This window comes from Antennarius striatus, chromosome 5 (assembly GCF_040054535.1).
Source record: "Antennarius striatus isolate MH-2024 chromosome 5, ASM4005453v1, whole genome shotgun sequence".
NCBI classification, from domain to species: domain Eukaryota; kingdom Metazoa; phylum Chordata; class Actinopteri; order Lophiiformes; family Antennariidae; genus Antennarius; species Antennarius striatus.
In genome coordinates this window covers 26,055,809-26,074,152 of record NC_090780.1, presented here as the reverse complement: position 1 = coordinate 26,074,152, position 18,344 = coordinate 26,055,809, and the positions used below count along the sequence as shown (strand labels likewise).

The following is an 18,344-nucleotide window of genomic DNA, read 5'->3' as shown; positions in this document are numbered from 1 at the left end:
ACTGTTGGTTTTATTAATCCTTTAGAGTTCATGTTACAAATTATTAGACTCTAAAGGAGAGTTCACATTTTCCAGTAAAGAACATGACATACAAACAAAATAAATCAGTTTTCTGTTACAATAACCCAAAATCCAGTATTTACATGTTAAATATGAGACACAGGTGAACCCAGACGGAGTAAACAGACACGTATCAAAAGACCCGATCGGTACAGATCGATCGTTATTGCTCAGGTGACAACAGCAACATCTGGATTGTTAGCTCTGTGTCGCGCGACGACAAACGTCTCAACAGTTCATCGCAAAAAGACCCGAAAGAAAAACGCGATAAATATTCAAAACGGAATAACGACGACAAATGGAAGATGTTCGTTTGAACCGGTTTGTAAACTCATTCTGGTTTTTGCTGATTCGGCCAATCGCTTCCGCACGCGTGCAGACGGGCCGTTCAAAACCAGTCGTCATGCCAACAACACAAACTAAAACAACTGAATGTTCATCAGAGGAAGTAAAAGTTCCCACTATGTTAAACTGCAGCGTAAACATCTGGCAGCATCCGACGAATCCGACCACCGCCTGGAAGTCACTTTTGAATCTGAATGGAAGTAGTAATCCAGATCCGGATTCAGATCCGGATTCATATCTTGATCCAGATTAGGATCGACACGTCATCATCAGCTTCCGATCAAACATTTTACGATTTGGTTTTTGAAGTTTTGTCGTAATCCTGACAGACAGGAGGACAGATTACCTCGGGGGAGGGCGAAAATTTGAGAAAATCGAGATTAAAATGGACTGAAAACAGATGGATTATAATCTGGACAATAATCCAGACCCAGACTGATCAGGTTTGGCGGCGGCGACGGCAGATGGATTTACCCTTAATGAGAAAATATTTTTTATAGCGGTATCAAAAAGTTTGACTAATGTTGTTACCTCACATCTCCTAGCAACACTGCCTCCCACATGTCAGTCTCCCGTTGCCATGGTTACAACAAATCCAAAAAGCAGCTTGATCCTCTGTGGGAACAGCTCTGGTTCTACTGGTTCTGCACCAAAGACAGAAATAAAGACTTCCGGATCACAGTTCAATATTAGCTGCGTATAAAATGTAATAAAGTGTGTCCTGAAATCCGTAGATTGTCGTCATGGAAACACAAGGGCGTACAAACGCGTCGTGTGATATGAGTGAACGATCTGTTCCAAACAGTCCAGCTGCCACGTGACAGATCGACTAGAACCGTCGTGTCGGTTCTCAACTATCCAGGTCATGGTTCTCCAGAGCCGCTTAAATCATCACTGGAGTTGAAGAACGTTTCACCTCCTCCCAGACGCTTCTCCACTTCTAGTTCTTCAGTTCTGGTACCCTAGAACTAGAACTGGCTCTAGAACTGAAGATTTTAGGGTACTACAACTGAAGTCTCTAGACTACTAGAACTGAAGAAGGCTCTCGGATGAGAGGTGAAACATCTTCCAGAACCGTTCTAGGTGGGGTTTCTAAGAACGTCTCGGTCCCTTGAAAATAAAGATCTGCTTCCAGGAATCGGAGGAAAATGGCGGCGGGGAAGGTTCCGTTTCCTGACCAGGAAGACGACGGACTACTTCCTGAAGACAGCGTGTGGACTCCTGACGGGTTTGAGGGCCTGACAGCGAATCGGGTCCGGGTCTAGTTGGAGGTCTTGAGCTCGAAGCGGCTGTACACCTGCTTGGACTTCATCTTGTTGTACTGGTTCACCAGGTCCAGCTTGCTGTGTCCCAGGGTCATGCGCTTCTGGTCGTGTCTACTCATCACGGCGGTGGGAGAGGGCGGGGGCGGCGGGCTCTGCTGGCTCTCCGGCTCAGGTTGAGACAGATCCGGGCCCCCCCAGGGCGACGAGCCGTGAGGGGACGACGACCTGCGGAAGTTGTAGCTGTCTTTCTCTTTGCTGGAGGCGGGCAGGAAGAAGTCTGTGAACTTGTTGAAGGTAGTCCTCTGCTTGGGGGTGACCTTGCCCTCGTTGACGGGGGAGGGTGTCTGGGTTCTGGAGTGCAGGTTGGGGGAGAGCCCGCCGCTTTGGTACGCGTTGGGTTTGTGGTCGTACAGCCCCAGTGCCTGGAACTTTGAGGAGGCCCCCGCCATGTTGGACCGCACGATGTCCGTCGGGTTGGGCTTGTTCCAGTCCACGCCCATCGACTGACCGTAGGGCGGTGGCTGGCGGTCCAGCGCCGGGCTGTGATGGGCGCCCCCGTTGGCAGAAACCCGCGGTCCCGGCGTCGGGGTTTGCCCCCCGCCCCCTCGCTCCCTCCTCTCGGGGCTGAGGTGGGGGTTGTTGCTCGCCTCCTTCTTGTCGTGACCTTGACCGACCTTGTAGACAATGTTGGAGGTCATCCCAGGCGCGGCCTTCACGCTGGACACGCTGCTACTGGATTGGCTGCTGGAGTTGTCAGAACACACCCTCTCCCTCTGCCTGCTGGGGGGGTAAAATCAAACAATTAAAAACAGATAAACTTAAAATTCTGTTCATGTTTACAAATTCCTCTAAAATCTATCAGATCGTTTTAGTTTCTTGAAGTGAAATAATTTACAAAATCCTGATGATATTTTCTGAATATTTGTGCTGAGTCATCATTTAGGAAATTCTATTATAATTTGAAGGATTCTTATTTTTATTACAAATAAATACAGTAAAACCTAGAGACACGAGTTTGCTCCGAAACATCAAACCCACCAACACGCGGTAAAGAACGAGATCCGGTCTCACTGATGTCGTATCCATCCGCCAACACGTGGTAAAGAACGAGATCCGGTCTCACTGATGTCGTATCCATCCGCCAACACGTGGTAAAGAACGAGATCCGGTCTCACTGATGTCGTATCCATCTGCCAACACGTGGTAAAGAACGAGATCCGGTCTCACTGATGTCGTATCCATCCGCCAACACGCGGTAAAGAATGAGATGCGGTCTCACTGGTGTCGTATCCATCCGCCAACACGCGGTAAAGAACGAGATGCGGTCTCACTGATGTCGTATCCATCCGCCAACACGCGGTAAAGAACGAGATGCGGTCTCACTGATGTCGTATCCATCCGCCAACACGCGGTAAAGAACGAGATGCGGTCTCACTGATGTCGTATCCATCTGCCAACACGTGGTAAAGAACGAGATCCGGTCTCACTGATGTCGTATCCATCCGCCAACACGCGGTAAAGAACGAGATGCGGTCTCACTGATGTCGTATCCATCCGCCAACACGCGGTAAAGAACGAGATGCGGTCTCACTGATGTCGTATCCATCCGCCAACACGCGGTAAAGAACGAGATGCTGTGTCACTGATGTCGTATCCACCCACCAACACGTGGTAAAGAACGAGATGCGGTCCCACTGATGTCGTATCCATCCGCCAACACGTTGTGTCCTGAAGCACGACTCGTATCTCGAGGTACTAGTTTACCCAACTTTCCGGACCCACACGCATTGAGCTTTCACGCCCCCTTCAGAACGGGTCGTACCTGTCAGAAAGTAGGTCCAGCCCCAGGATGGGGGTGGGGGCCATCATGGCCTGGTAGGAGGGGTAGTAGGGCATCCCCTCCTCCTCGGGGTTGTAGAAGCAGTCTATGATCTGCGAGTCGGCGTAGAGGCAGCGGAACTCGCGGTCAAAGCTGTCGCTGATGCGTCCTGAGAAGTGCATCACCATGTTGCTGTGCACCTGACCGGACAACCAGGTGAAGCTGGACAGGAAACAGGAAGTGTGAGCCGTAGGGCAGGTGAGACACTCAATCAAGACGTCAATCAACGTCCCTCATCTGACAGAACACGGAATGCGGCGCGACGCCTGTCACATGTGTAATCCCTCGGTTTAGCTTAGCGCTAGCTACACATGTCCTCACTTTGGCTGCACAAGGGCTAGCATTAGCTGTAGCACTAGCAGCGGTAATGCTAGCATTAGCTGCTTCACTGGCTGCCAACTTGTTGGTGTTAGCTTGGACTAGCTATCAAAATAAATCTTCCTGTTTGCTAAAAAACAAGTCGTAGTGATGTCATCGATCAGCTGTGATGAGCAATCTGCTTCTCCACCCACTTCCTGTTTGAAACCTCAACGTTTTCAATCCTGATGAAACCAAAACGTAACAGGAAGTTATACTGAAACTGACTTCCTGTCAGTCAGCTGATGTCAGGACCGACTGAAGTCTACTCCCTGTCCGGGGGGGTGCGCCCTGAATGTAGCTTTATTTGCTAACGTTAATGATTACGAGACTCGGCACGCCGCCGCGTTATCTCCTGTCCTCATTTGAAAACAGATTACGAGGCTTGAACAGACAGACGCGTTTGGCTCCGCCCACAACGAACCTGCGCCGTGGACTTTAGATTTAACCTGAATAACGTCCCGTCGGCCATAAGAATTACAGATTATGCCTGATGGCGTCCAATCACAGCTGAGCTACACCTGAACAGTTAAAAGAGTCAAAGACGACCAGCCAGTCACGCCTTCAAGGGGCGGGGCAAACCATGTAGGGTGAATAATGTTACTAATGTTAGCACATTTGCAGCCAGCACTGATGCTAATTTTAGCACATCTGCAGCCAGGGTCGATGCTAATGTTAGCCCATTTGCAGCCAGCGTCGATGCTAATGTTAGCCCATTTGCAGCCAGCGTCGATGCTAATGTCCTGAGGTTGTAATTCCAAAGCTAACGTGACACTCGCGGTGCGTCCTGACTGCTAGCAGGTTAGCGTTCTTTTGCTAAATCTGTTTATTGTGAGGATTTACATTTTGACAGACGATCCTGTGAAACCAGTTTGGTCGCTGCGGGGGATCGGAGACATAACACCGTGTCGGAATGCGTCTCAATCGCCACAGAGGATCCGTCTGAACGTGCACCTGAGGGCGGGGCTGCCGGCGGGACACGCCCAACTGAACGGTTCCAGGGATTTCACTTCGACATGTCGACGTGAAGCGACGAGAAGGAACAGGAAGTTCTCACGGAGCCAAGACACGACCGAAAAATGTGTGTGACACGCCCCCGATGGGACACGCCCCCGATGGGACACGCCTCCAAAAACACTCCATCTCTGCGACACTCTAATCTGGATTCAAACTGATGGAATCAATCAATCAATCTGAACCAATAACTATGATCCATGTTGGGGCTGAAGGCCTGACTCCGCCTCCATGGCATTAGAATCAATTCCCTGATTGATCTGAATTAAGCGGCTTCTGTTTCCACGGTAACCGACATCTCGAATCAGCTCTTCCTCTACGGAATTCATGCAGAATCTAAATTCAGAACCAATCACGGGTGAAACGCAGTCGTGGTTTATTGAGGTCAAAGCTGATTGGCTGCTGCACATCAGCTGACAGGAAGTGTTTTATTATCCGTCGCCATAACGACGATCGAGTGCAGACGGGACCCTCACCGTCCGTCACTGTGCTTCCACTGAAATTAGATCGTTGGCCAGAAAGTAGGTTGCGCTGATCAAACGCGATTTGCTGACGATCATTGATTATATTTGTCATTGATCGATCAATCAGTTTGTAAACGTTCCTCATATTTATGAAACAGAAATCATCTGATGCTGATCAATAAACTTTACGTAGTTTTATGCCGATTTTAATCCGTTTTATTGCCTGAACAGAAAAAAGCCTCCGTTTCCGTTTTCTGTTTGTCACTACTAGAAATCAAAGCCACCAATCAGACGACAGCAAAGCCACCAATCAGACATCAAAGCCACCAATCAGACGACAGCAAAGCCACAAATCACATAACATCAAAGCCACCAATCCAAACAATATCAAAGTCACCAATCAGATGACATCAAACCCACCAATCAGACATCAAAGCCACAGATCAGGCGACATCAAAGCCTCTTTGTCGGAGCTGATATCTGATGTGTTTGTTGTACACATTCCAAACATTCTGCCGCTCCTTAATAAAAATAATGAGTAGGTTTCACTCGACTTTCACTGATCACACCTGTGTGTCATCAAGCTCCGCCCTGCTTGCCAAGGGTGGAGCTTAATGACAGGACTTACTCAGGTATTCTCATAACAGCTTTAATTACCAGCAACAAGTCAACCTGTTTTCAGCTTATCAACGCAGTGTGTGTGTGTGTGTGTGTGTGTGTGTGTGTGTGTGTGTGTGTGTGTGTGTGTGTCTGACCTGTACGAGCCGGCGATGACCTCCTCGCAGTCGATGATCATGAACTTTTCCAGGACCTGGCCGGTGAACTTCCTGCCACTCTTGGTGCAATAGGTGTCGCCACACACACTGCGAATACGCATGTTCTGCACACACACACAGACACAGACACAGACACAGACACAGACACACACACACACACACACACACACACACACACACACACAATTGAGGTCAAGGTGAAACACAAGTAGCATCGGATCAGAAAACAACACAGGAAGTAAACTGAACTGAATAGCATAGCTGCTACAGAATGTTAGCAACGGAATGTTAGCTATGAGCGTGAACGATTGTTTCTTTTATGTGTTTCAATTAACGACTGTCATACAAAACAAAGAAAAGAACTAAAGTCGTCTCAAACATCATTTTAACCAATCAGAGAACGGCTGGCGTGATGTCATCAACCTGCTGACCTCATTTTACGTTTCCATGGAGAACCAAACGTCAATGAAGGCACAGCATTAGCTGCAGGCATGCTAATGTTAGCTGAACGCGGGTGTGCTAATGTTAGCTGCAGTTCCATGCAGACGGGCTAATGTTAGCTGCATTTGCATACAGCTGCACTAACGTTAGCTGCATTTGCATGCAGAGGGGCTAATGTTAGCTGCAGCCAGATCTCTGGCACCATAACTGGTCACTGGTTCCGTCCATCTGCAGCTCGCGCCTCTCTCACGGATTTCCTTCTTCTCCACCTGAGTTACGTAACGATTTAAAGACCAGTCAGACGAGGAGAAGCTGAATCCAACAAAAAGCTCCTCTGATGCAACCCTCCGGTGCTTTGCATGTTGATTTGCGTGTCTGCAGTCGGCCGCGGGCGCGTTATTAAATTAGCATTCTGAGACACCGAACCCGCATGTGAAGGATGATTTATCATCTCCTCCGCTTCACAGGAGCTGCAGCCAAGAACACGGATCATCTGGCAGCCATCAGAACGGACCTCTGTCCGCTGCTCAAAGGCACCGCGGCAGCGGCTAGGCTAACTTACGCTCAGGTGTGAGTTCTGGACGTCCAGCGCGGCGCACATGTCCGTGAAGTAGTCCAGGTTCTTGTCGTCCAGCAGGACGTAGACGGGAACCCGGCGCCGGTTGGACGCCTCCATGAGGTCACACAGCAGGTCCACGTCGGTGAACACGTCCATCACCACGGCGATCACCTGCAGCAAACACATGCTAACATGTTAGCATAGCCGCTGGAGGAAAGACAAACACACACACAGGCTCCTGATTGGAGGAAACCAATCCGCAATAATTTGATTATTAATTATTTCATCATGCAGAAACAATTTGGTGTCAGACAAAAATCCTGAGGTCATCAGCCACTAAGAATTCTGGGAAATAACGACTACGGTTCATCCTCTGGTTCCAGACTTTTAAATAAACCATAAAATAAAAATTTTAAAAATCACAGAGCTGTTCTGGGATCTACTTTATCTGTGTTTTCATGTTAGCATCAATTAGCTACAGCAGAACATTACAGTAGAACGGTATGTCGTATCCATCCGCCAACACGTGGTAAAGAACGAGATCCGGTCTCACTGATGTCGTATCCATCCGCCAACACGTGGTAAAGAACGAGATCCGGTCTCACTGATGTCGTATCCATCCGCCAACACGCGGTAAAGAACGAGATGCGGTCTCACTGATGTCGTATCCATCCGCCAACACGCGGTAAAGAACAAGATCCGGTCTCACTGATGTCGTATCCATCCGCCAACACGCGGTAAAGAACGAGATGCGGTCTCACTGATGTCGTATCCATCCGCCAACACGCGGTAAAGATCGAGATCCGGTCTCACTGATGTCGTATCCATCCGCCAACACGCGGTAAAGAACGAGATCCGGTCTCACTGATGTCGTATCCATCCGCCAACACGCGGTAAAGAACGAGATCCGGTGTCACTGATGTCGTATCCATCCGCCAACACGCGGTAAAGAACGAGATCCGGTGTCACTGATGTCGTATCCATCCGCCAACACGCGGTAAAGAACAAGATCCGGTCTCACTGATGTCGTATCCATCCGCCAACACGCGGTAAAGAACGAGATCCAATCTCACTGATGTCGTATCCATCCGCCAACACGCGGTAAAGAACGAGATCCGATCTCACTGATGTCGTATCCATCCGCCAACACGCGGTAAAGAATGAGATGCGGTCTCAGGTTCTACTGCATGAGCTAACAAGCTAGAAACAGGGCTAGCAGCTGTGATAATGGAGATTATCTTTATTCCAGAATAACTCTGGATGAGTTTGACTTCGTGGGTTTCATGTTTAAATAGTTCCATTCCAGCTCCATTCGACCACAGAGTTCTGACTCACTGAACACGTTACGGTGACCTGACTGACCTGCCCCGGGTCCTGGGGCAGTAACACTCTGGTATCTGAGCCCAGGTGTTCAACACCTAAAAAGGCATTAGCCTCGTGGGGCTAACGGCTAGTTAGCATCAACTAACTGGACGACAGTCCCTGACGTCACGGTCTGACGAGTCGTCCTGGTCCTGAACTGGGACGACACCCCCAGCCCCCCACCGTGTGGCGTTGAGAATACTCAACAAGGAGCTGCACCTGAGCAAACACACGCTAGGAAACACGCCGTTCCACACGCTAGGACACGCACACGGAGCAGCAGGAACACGTCTGGAACACACCCCATACTCCATGCACCCAGACACACCAGATGTGCTAATGTTAGCTGCTAACAGATGTGTTAATGTTAGCTGCTAACAGATGTGTTAATGTTAGCTGCTAACAGATGTGTTAATGTTAGCTGCTAACAGATGTGTTAATGTTAGCCGCTAACAGATGTGTTAATGTTAGCTGCTAACAGATGTGTTAATGTTAGCTGCTAACAGATGTGTTAATGTTAGCCGCTAACAGATGTGTTAATGTTAGCTGCTAACAGATGTGTTAATGTTAGCCGCTAACAGATGTGTTAATGTTAGCCGCTAACAGATGTGTTAATGTTAGCTGCTAACAGATGTGTTAATGTTAGCCGCTAACAGATGTGTTAATGTTAGCCGCTAACAGGTGTGCTAACGTTAGCTGCTAACAGATGTGCTAACGTTAGCCTCAGGGTCGTTGGGTCTGAGTGACCGTTTGTGTAAAAGTTTGTTGTTTTCGCGGCCGTCAGGCATCGTGGACTTTGGCTCCGCCCCCATCATGTGGACCACGTGACCCCAGAACAGCTAGTGGCAGACAGTGACTCATCAGTCCTGATGAGTGTCCGTGGGAGCTGAGTCATGCCGGGGGGGGGGGGGGGGTTCTGTAGTGGTCAGTGAATGCATCACGAGCAGCCTCTGATTGGATGGCACGCGGGGGCCACAGGGGTGAGGTTTAGGAGCTAACGCTAATCAGCTGATAGCATTTAAACCCAAACAACACATCCAAACCAGGTTACAACGCCCCCTTCCAACCCCCCCATGATGAACCCCTCCTTCACACAAATGGTTAAACTCATTTCCTGTCAGACTGAAGGAAACCAGACGGTTTTAACTTCATTATTTGTTTGAAATATTCACAATGTTTATTTATAAACATTTATGTTTATTTATAAACAAATATTCATTTATATCTAATTTCCTCTCCTGCGTTTGTTTTACTCCGTTAGTAAAATAAATAAACAGTTTGTTGTTGAGTCTCATAATAATAATAATAATAACAATAATAATAATAATAACAATAATAACAATAATAATAATAATAATAATAACAATAACAATAATAATAATAATAACATAATATAAAATATATAATAATAATATTGATTAGTGTTATTATTGTTATTATAACTTTTGTTTTCTTCCTTCTTTAATTTTTCCTTTTGATAATTACAACTTTAATAAAAATAAACCGAACGCGACCAAAGCTGATAATCAGTATCGATTAATGAATTAATCAGAGTTGTGTTTTACTTTATATTTCTTCCTCTAAAACTTTTTTCCACGGAAGCCACCGCGCGCCCCCGCCTCCCTCACGTGCACGCGCCTCACCTTCTTGGCCTTATTGATCAGTGATCTGATCAGGTCCTTCACGTTGTGGGTTTTGTCCCGCTGGAAGTAGATCTGCGTCTCGGACGGCCCGAAGCGGGAGGGGGGCTCCGGCCAGCCGAGCTCCAGCATCGGCGGCTCCTCGTCGGACATCATGGGGAAGTAGGTCCCGGAGGTGAGCTCCGACACGGCGTCCGCGTCCCCGAAGTCCCGGTCCCGGTCCCCGGTGCCGTTGCTCTCGGGGGTGCGCGCCTTGGCCCCGTGCTGGCTGATGTAGCGCAGCTCCGGGGGGGACAGGAAGCTGACCTCCCGCTCCTCGGCCAGGACCCTCCGGTACTCCTGCTCCCCCAGCTCCAGCAGCGCGTCGGTGGCCAGCCGGGCCGCCTCGTTGTGGCTCAGCTCCAGGCCGGTCCCCTGTCGCCACGGGCTCTTCACCTCCTCCAGCCGGGAGGCGAGCTTCCCAAGCGGCTTCCTGCCGGGGGGGGCCGGCCGCAGGGCCTCGGAGCTGATCATGGGGGCGGCGGAACCGGGATCGGCTGTTCGAACCGTGCGTCACCGAACACCGACTAGTTCCTGCCGGGGGACATGTGGCTCCACCGGGGCGGCGGTAAATCCTTCAGCGCGGGGGGGGGGGTAAATAATCCCAGACGCGTCCCGTCCGGTCCGGTGCGCGTCTCTCCGGTCCCGCGGCTCCTCTTCTGCGGCTCACCTGTTGATACCTGTCCCGTCATTGGTCTCCACGGGGAGATAGCTCCTCCCTCTTCAGCCCCCCCTCCCCCTCCAGGTCCCGGTTGTCATGAGAACCGGTTCACAACAGATCACGTGACGCTGACAAACTTCAAAATAAAGTCCCTGAACAGAGACGAAAGGATCGAGTTTTAATTTGAAAATATTTGAAACTTTTATGTATGATCAGAAATGTATCCATTACATTTAATCTGGTTTGTAAATGTGTTCCCTCCAAATTATCTGTAGATATTAAAGATAAACTATAAATATAGAGGAAATAGTGTTAAAGAAAATATAAAACACACTTTAATTCACCATGAGCAAACAAAACTTTTTTATACATAAATAATATAATTCATTCAGTCTGAAACATCCAGCATCAATCTGAAGGAAGAAAATACATAAAATCAAAAATGAACAAAAAAAACCCCTAAAATCTTTTTCCTGATTTTCAGAAGTGAAATCAGAAAATCTAAATTTAGTTTTAATAATCACATAAAAAAAAGACAGGAAGTAATAAACCAGTGGTTAGTTTGTCGATCTTTTGCTGCTTTTTCTGTTCCATGCTTTTATTTTGAAAGCAGGGCAGGTGGACAAACGGTTAAACCGTCCGGTTCCGGTGCTTCTGGAGGTTCTCCTGACGTCACGTGATCATAGGAGGTGAATAAATTAAACGCTCTGGTTTCAGGTCACGTGACGCGTGAAACCAGAGCCTCCCACTGGACCCCCCCCCGTGGTACCGGGTTACATGAAAACCACGACCCGAATCCAGCTGAGAGCCCGCCCCCAGCTCGACTTCGACCAATCAGACTTCACCACAGGAGCAGCTCTGGTCCACCTGGGGAGCAGGTGTGGGGCCCCTGGGGGCCCCTCCAGCCTCTGCCTCTGTCCTTGGCACTCAATGAGATAATAGCTGCAGGAGGAGGAGGAGGAGGAGGATGAAGGCTGCTCCTCATCCAGTCTCTGGTTCTGGTCCAGATCAATCACAATCAATCAATCAATCAATCAATCAATCAATCAATCAGAATGATCCATGATTGTCTCAAGACTCCGCGCTGAGCTAAAGGCTAATATGTGTCGACTCAGCAGGTCTAGTGTTTATGTGTGCTTAGTTTAGCATGACAGAATGCTAACGTTAGCTTGTTAGCGGTGTGATGAACATCTGGACACAAACCAAAGAGAATATGTGAAGGATTAGAACCCATCCCCCGCTGACCCCACCTCCGGCCCCTCCAGAATCAGCAGGAAGGGGTCCGGATCGGGTCCTGAACGGGTCCTGAACCGACCTCCTACCAGCAGGACTACGATGTCCGTAATCGATGTAAACATCCGTGAGGAGCTAATATTTACCCAGCAGGGCGCGCCGTCGCCACCCCGGCTGAACACGCCCTGATGACATCATCACTGTAGGAAAACCAGTAAACAGCGTGAAGACTGTCACCCCAAAGGGGTTCCGGCGCAAACGTGTGTCGCGGTGGGAGGAAGTCGTCCGACCGGACCGGCAGGACGCTCTGCGCCGGATGACGCCGTCGGGTTCAGGTGTTTACCCTGAACCGCAGTAATGACCCACAGGGGGTTAAAGGGTCAGCCCGACCCGTTTCGGAGCAACCGGGACTGAGTTGTGTTCCAGTGTCACGTTTAGAAGAGGGTTCCACGGGGGTCCAGTCCTAAATCTTTTCCCGGCATCCTGGGTCTGGGTAGCTAGCGGAACGGATCACATGTCAATCAGAGACTGTTGACTTTTCGACGCTGAGCTCTTCTTCCCGGAAAGATTCCAAGGACGCCTCCCAGTCTGAGCCAAGACCAATCAGGATGGTCCAAATTCAAACTGTGAAATGGCAGGAAGAGGCGGGAAGAGTTCAACCAAGGCCAGGGGGGCAGTTAGTATCTACCTCCGGCCTCTAGACCGGTAGTCAAGACCAACAAGTCCAAATCTAGTCCAAATGAAGTCAAGTCCTCCGAAAGACACAAAAGAACTTGTTTCAAGTCAAGACTAACAAGTTTCACTTCCAAATAGTCCAGTTTTAAGTCAAGTCAAAGTCTTACTTTGAATTTTAAGGTATAAAAAAGTTTTTAAAAATCTCATCGGCAAACATAAAAACAGAAACCTCCTCTTTTTAGTGACTTCCTGTTCGTGTTTTCTCTGTGTCACATGAGCTCTTGCGTCCCGTAGGACCGAAGCCACCAAAAACTTTCGCTGTCATTATTTGTTGAGTTTTTTGGAGTACGCGCTACTACGAAAATATTGCTTTGGTGTCAAGATTGTAAGAGAGTCAAACGAGTTGTTCTAGTTATTACTGCTTTCAGTGTCAACAGAGGAAGTTGTCCTCAAGAATGATCACATGTCGATCCAAGACTGTTTACCTTTGAGTGCTGAGCTCCTCTTCCTGGAAAGACCAACCGAGCAACCGCCAAGTCATCAATTAATCATCAGGTTGTAGAAGTCCAGGCCAAGTCCCAAAAAGACTGAACTGAGACGTATTCGAGTCCCAAGTCCAAACACAGCGAGTCAATCCCGAATCAAAGTGTTCAAATGGCAAATCAAGATGGGCCAGTCCAAGTCAGGTCCCAGTTCAAAAGAACTCCAGAACCCAAAGACTCGTAATCCAATTCTAAGTCCTAAACTTTGAGGTTTGAGTCACGAAGTTTCTCATAGCATTCGCTGTCATTTAAAGGAGGGTTTGAGTCCAGGGGGGGTTTATCCTGGATGGACCCTGAAGCCCCAGCTGAGGTCTGGGACCAGAGACAGAAGCAGTTCCCGATGAAAACAGACGTAGTCGAAGCCGAAGTGGAGTTAACGACTCCAGTTGGACCATCAGGCGACCTCAGGTGAATGACCTCTGGTCGGCGTCGTGGTTTGATGTTTGGTTCTGGTGTTGACTGAGTCCAACTGGTTTGAGTTTGTAATAATTCCTTTATCGTTCCCCGAGTTGACCCTGAAGATCAGGTCAGTCAAAGAGGCCTTCGTCCGCCGTCACCCCCCAGTTTGGGTTTTAAGGTTTAGAAACGAGTCAGAAGTCGACGATTTGAACTGTAGTAATGGTGGTGAGAGTAGAATAGGAATGAGCTTCTATCAAAAGTAGAATTTATTTATGCAGCAAGTTTTGTTCAGTCTTACCTAAATCTGAATATTCAGTTTTCATCAGAACTGAACCTTTAAAGACTTTACAACTTTATTTACATCACGAACAGGAAGTAACTCAGAGCCATGTCTTCAATACAGGATGCAAAACCTGAAACTAGCCCCGCCCCGTCGTTTAGTCACGCTTGGAGGGCCAACTTCCTGTTGTTCAAGTCAGTCTGAGGTCAGGTCCCAACTGAAAAATGGCTCGACTGTTGTGAGTCAAGACCCGAGTTATGACCCGGGTCCAGTCCAGCACGGACAAGACAAGACCCGAGTGAAACCAGGACCCAAGTCAAGACAAGTCCCTGGGAAGTCTCAGGTCAGCTCATGACTCAGTCAGGTTTTTGTCCCACTTTGAGTCCCCATGTCTGACAGGTCCAGTCCTGAAGGGTCGGGTCCCAAATCGTTAGCCTATTAGCATAACAGCCTCAGTCGACAGTGTTTGCAGATGATGTTTGCAGGCGATTATGCTATTAGGCTAACCAAATGCTATATGTTATATGCTCTGTTTCCCAAAAGTAAAACATTGGGACCAAATTTCTCATTTATGCCAACGTTCCCAGTGTTCCCAGTGTTCCCAGTGTTCCCAGTGTTCCCAGTGTTCCCAGTGTTCCCAGTGTTCCCAGTGTTCCCAGTCGTCCCTTTGTTCTTGTACAATGTCTAAGTCCTGGTGGCTCAATAAAGATGTCAAAACCATTTTTGGCTAATTTACAATTTACAAATCTCTGATGCAAACCGGTGACACGTGTACGGCGTCTTTCCTGTCTTGGAATCTGATTGGCTGCAGAGCGCTGGCGTCCAAACCCGTCAGGTGGGTTCATTCAAAGTAAAAGAAATAACCCACAGAAACCTGGAAACCAGTGACTCATCGGGTGAGTTCCCCGTTGCCCCCCCCCGGCACTGACTCAGCGCAGGCGGGGGTATTTATACACCTGTAAACAGGAAGTCGGGCCTGATAAGGAAATGGTGGCAGTAAGGGGATCGGTTTGTCTGTTGGTTTGTTACTGATGCTTTGGTCGAAGAAGAGTCGACCGGGTGGAGCAGTGCACTCTGGGTGTTTTTTTTTTAACCAATAAATTTATTACCAATAATTTGTCAGTGAAATCATAATCGCACGTTAAAAATGTGCTTGAATGGACTTTAAATGTTTCCGTTCTGATGGTAAATGGACAAATTCTACAAGCTGGGATTGGAGCTGAACGCCGAGTCGGCGTGTTTCTGCTCCTCTGGGCTCCGACACAAATATTCAGTCACACCTGAGCCCACGAGTCACAAACGGTCCGATCAGAAGCAAACAGGACCGGGTTCCCGTCACAGTTTATCTGTGAAGAAATGAACGTAACAGAGGTTTACTGACGCGTCGTCTCCACACACAGGCCCCGCCCCACGAGGCCCCGCCCCTCCATCCAGACCCAGAACAACCCTGCCGGTCGTTTTCATCCCACACACACCGACGCCATGAAAATACAACATTTTCAGGTGAGCTTTGAACTGTCCTGCCCTCAGGAGGGTGATAAACCAGGTAAGAGATGAGCCACACCCACTCCAGGAAGCCACACCCACTCCAGGAAGTCAACCAAGTACTTCAGAACGACAGCTGCTAATCTTGAACTGTTCAAACATCATCCATCATCCATGCCCCCTCCAACCCCCCCTCCATCCCCCTCACCTGCCCCGCCCACCTCACCTGCCCCCCCTCACCCTCACACGTGGAGACATAAACACATAAATCACCCTCCTCCCCCGCAGACGGGCTGGAATCTCTACAAGCTGTTACATCACAGCACCTGTGTGTGTGTGTGTGTGTCTGTGTGTGTGTGTGTGTGCGTGTGCGTGTGCGTGTGCGTGTGTGCGTGTGCGTGTTTGTGAGGTTGCGTCTCAGACGTTGACCTGTCACACCCCACAGACGTTTCGGTCAGGTTCAGGGGGTGTTTCCTCTGACCTTTGACCTTTCCCCCTCCCCTCACCCGACCTGTCGACACACACCTACAGCATTTAAATCACAGGTAGGATCATAACGTAACGTGAGTCACTGGAGCAGCTTCCAGACAGATCAGGTTCACACACACACACACACACACACACACACACACACACACACACACACACACACACACACACACACACACACACACACACACTCAGTGTAACTCTAGTCTTTGTGAACACAATAGGAAAGTAACTTTTTACTGGTTCGTTGTGTTCATTGCAAACAACAAGCAATTTAAGTCTGTGTGTGTGTGTGTGTGTGTGTGTGTGTGTGTGTGTGTGTTTGTGTGTGTGTGTGTGTGTGTGTTTGTGTGTGTGTGAAATCTGTGCTCAATGACACACAGTCGGTTACATAATGAGCATGAAGGCCGACTGACTGCAGCCGTGTGAACAGGCGACGACGGCCGGCTGCGCTGTCAAACCAACACGGACGACCAGACAGGACGACAAAAATGATCGTTAGCATGATTGGAGCTGATCGCTGATCAATACTGTCTTTAATTCATCAGTGGAATAAAAACAATGAAACAAATGAGAAGCTTCCTGTTACTGCAAGAGCTAGCTAGCTGGTCGCTAACTGTAGCGGTGACGTACGGTCAGGTGAGGAACCGCCTCACCTCAGTGCCCCCCCAGCCATGAACCTCGCTGCACGTCACTGAACCGTAGCATGCTATTAGCAAAAATCCACCTGAGCCAATAACGCTATCATGATGTTAGCTGGGGCTAACTTCAGCAAAGAATTAGCTTCTGCTAACTTCTCAGAAGTATATTTTGCTGTTAGCAGACTCCTGAGTAAGAGAGTCTGCTAACAGTTAGCATCTTCCTTTTCCCTCCTGCTCCAGTCGATGCTAAGCTAACTGGATGCTAAGGGTCTACATGTGTTGATCCATCTCACGAGCAGGAAGTGCGTGAACATGTTCCCCGGAATGTTCCTGTAAATAGACCCGGGACAGAATCTGTTAGCGTGTCGCTAACCAGACAGACTTTCACAGTCGCTCGCCCCCCCACAGCGTGACAAAACACCACAGAAGAAGAGGCAGCGACGAGCCAATCGCAGAACGCCACTGGTGTCAGAGACGCTTTGTCCCCACGGACGAGAGAGAAGGTTAGAATTTAAATAAAAACAAGACGAACAGAAAAACGTCTGAGAAGATTTATACGAAGAAACGACAAAGATCAAAGATCAAAGATCAGAGGTCAAAGAACAAAGAACAAAGAACAAAGAACCACATAGAGATGAGAGAACCAACCAAACAATGACCTACAGGACGATCACACGACATCATCTCTGGGGGCGGGGTTAGGGTGTGATGTGGGTGTGGTCGGTATGTGTGTGTGTGTGATTTGAATATTACAGAAGGCAAACAGCGTTAGCTTCAGGCTATCCAGAAAAACGTGTATTGTGAAGGGATGTTTGGCAGCTAGCTGATGATGCTACTGTTAGCGAAACCGCTAGGTACACACCCATCTCACAACCTGTTCAGGTGTGTGTATGTGTGTGTGTGTGAGGCGCGTGGCATCACCCTGACACGCCCACCTACGGCTAAGCTAAAGCTGCTAATGGAGAAGCTGATCGGCTGCTAGCAGCACCAGCTAGCTGATTAGTTAGCAGGTTAAAAACAACAAATGCATGTTAGCCGCTAAGTGTAAAGATCAGGTTTGTATTCAATTCATCTTCATTTTGTTTCTTTCTGGTTGGTCTTGCTAGCAGCCGGGGTACACCCCAGACGGGACGCCAGCTCGAAGGAGAAGTCAGGCACATGAACAAGGTACAGGACAAAGAACAAGATTAATGTACTAAATATAACCCCCCCCTCCAAAAGTGACCCAGATGTCAGGCTCCTCGTCACCCGGGACCCCCCACCCAGAGCTGGGGAGTGACCCAGTTCTGTCCAGAGGTAGAGGACAGGTTCCACATCCACATCCTGTCCTTCCTGCTGCCGTTGGGTTGGACGGTCGGTCTGACGCAGGGTGACGCCCACCTGAAGCCACGCCTTAGGAGGGCGTGAAGCATGGAGCAGAGCATTCTGGGATATCACTGCTGCTTCAGGTCCGTCATGAATGGACGAACTTCAGGTCAACGCGTCAGAACTCCTCCTGCTTCAGAAGGACAATAGAAACAGTCCAGGTTCACGTGGTGAAACAGTCCAGGTTCACACAGTGAAACAGTCCATGTTCACGCAGTGAAACAGTCCAGGTTCACACAGTGAAACAGTCCAGGTTCACGTGGTGAAACAGTCCAGGTTCACACAGTGAAACAGTCCAGGTTCACACAGTCAAACAGTCCAGGTTCACGTGGTGAAACAGTCCAGGTTCACACAGTGAAACAGTCCAGGTTCA

At 48.8% G+C, this 18,344-nt stretch overlaps 1 protein-coding gene and 1 long non-coding RNA gene across 5 annotated transcripts; one reads left to right on the top strand and one right to left on the bottom strand.

Moving 5' to 3' along the window:
• Nucleotides 1-10,861, bottom strand: fam83c (family with sequence similarity 83 member C). 3 transcript variants are annotated; one of them, XM_068316364.1, is made up of 5 exons: nucleotides 10,166-10,861; nucleotides 7,164-7,331; nucleotides 6,140-6,264; nucleotides 3,493-3,711; nucleotides 1-2,450 (listed from the first exon to the last, which is right to left on the bottom strand). In XM_068316364.1, exons 1-5 carry the CDS (start codon nucleotides 10,673-10,675, stop codon nucleotides 1,667-1,669), a joined length of 1,806 nt encoding a protein of 601 aa, XP_068172465.1. In that variant the 5' UTR covers nucleotides 10,676-10,861; the 3' UTR covers nucleotides 1-1,666. The 3 variants fall into 3 exon arrangements, with proteins under 3 accessions (XP_068172465.1, XP_068172467.1, XP_068172468.1); XM_068316366.1 differs by having other exon boundaries at nucleotides 1-2,447; XM_068316367.1 differs by lacking the exon at nucleotides 7,164-7,331.
• On the top strand, nucleotides 10,211-17,812 carry LOC137595978 (uncharacterized). Of its 2 annotated transcripts, none has more exons than XR_011035485.1 (3): nucleotides 10,211-10,337; nucleotides 15,392-15,494; nucleotides 17,713-17,812. It is a non-coding gene; the product is annotated as an uncharacterized lncRNA (long non-coding RNA). The 2 variants fall into 2 exon arrangements; XR_011035484.1 differs by lacking the exon at nucleotides 10,211-10,337 and adding an exon at nucleotides 14,202-14,334.
• The last annotated feature ends 532 nt before the right edge of the window (nucleotides 17,813-18,344 follow it).

What these genes read in the sequence shown, in the direction of transcription:
- fam83c (XM_068316364.1), bottom strand. Translation starts at nt 10,675, where the DNA reads ATGATCAGCTCCGAGGCCCTGCGGCCGGCCCCCCCCGGCAGGAAGCCG. An exon ending in TCCAGAACTCACACCTGAGC is followed by an intron (nt 6,265 to 7,163) that starts GTAAGTTAGCCT and finishes GTGTGTGTGCAG; the next exon opens with AACATGCGTATTCGCAGTGT. An exon ending in GTCATCGCCGGCTCGTACAG is followed by an intron (nt 3,712 to 6,139) that starts GTCAGACACACA and finishes TTTCCTGTCCAG; the next exon opens with CTTCACCTGGTTGTCCGGTC.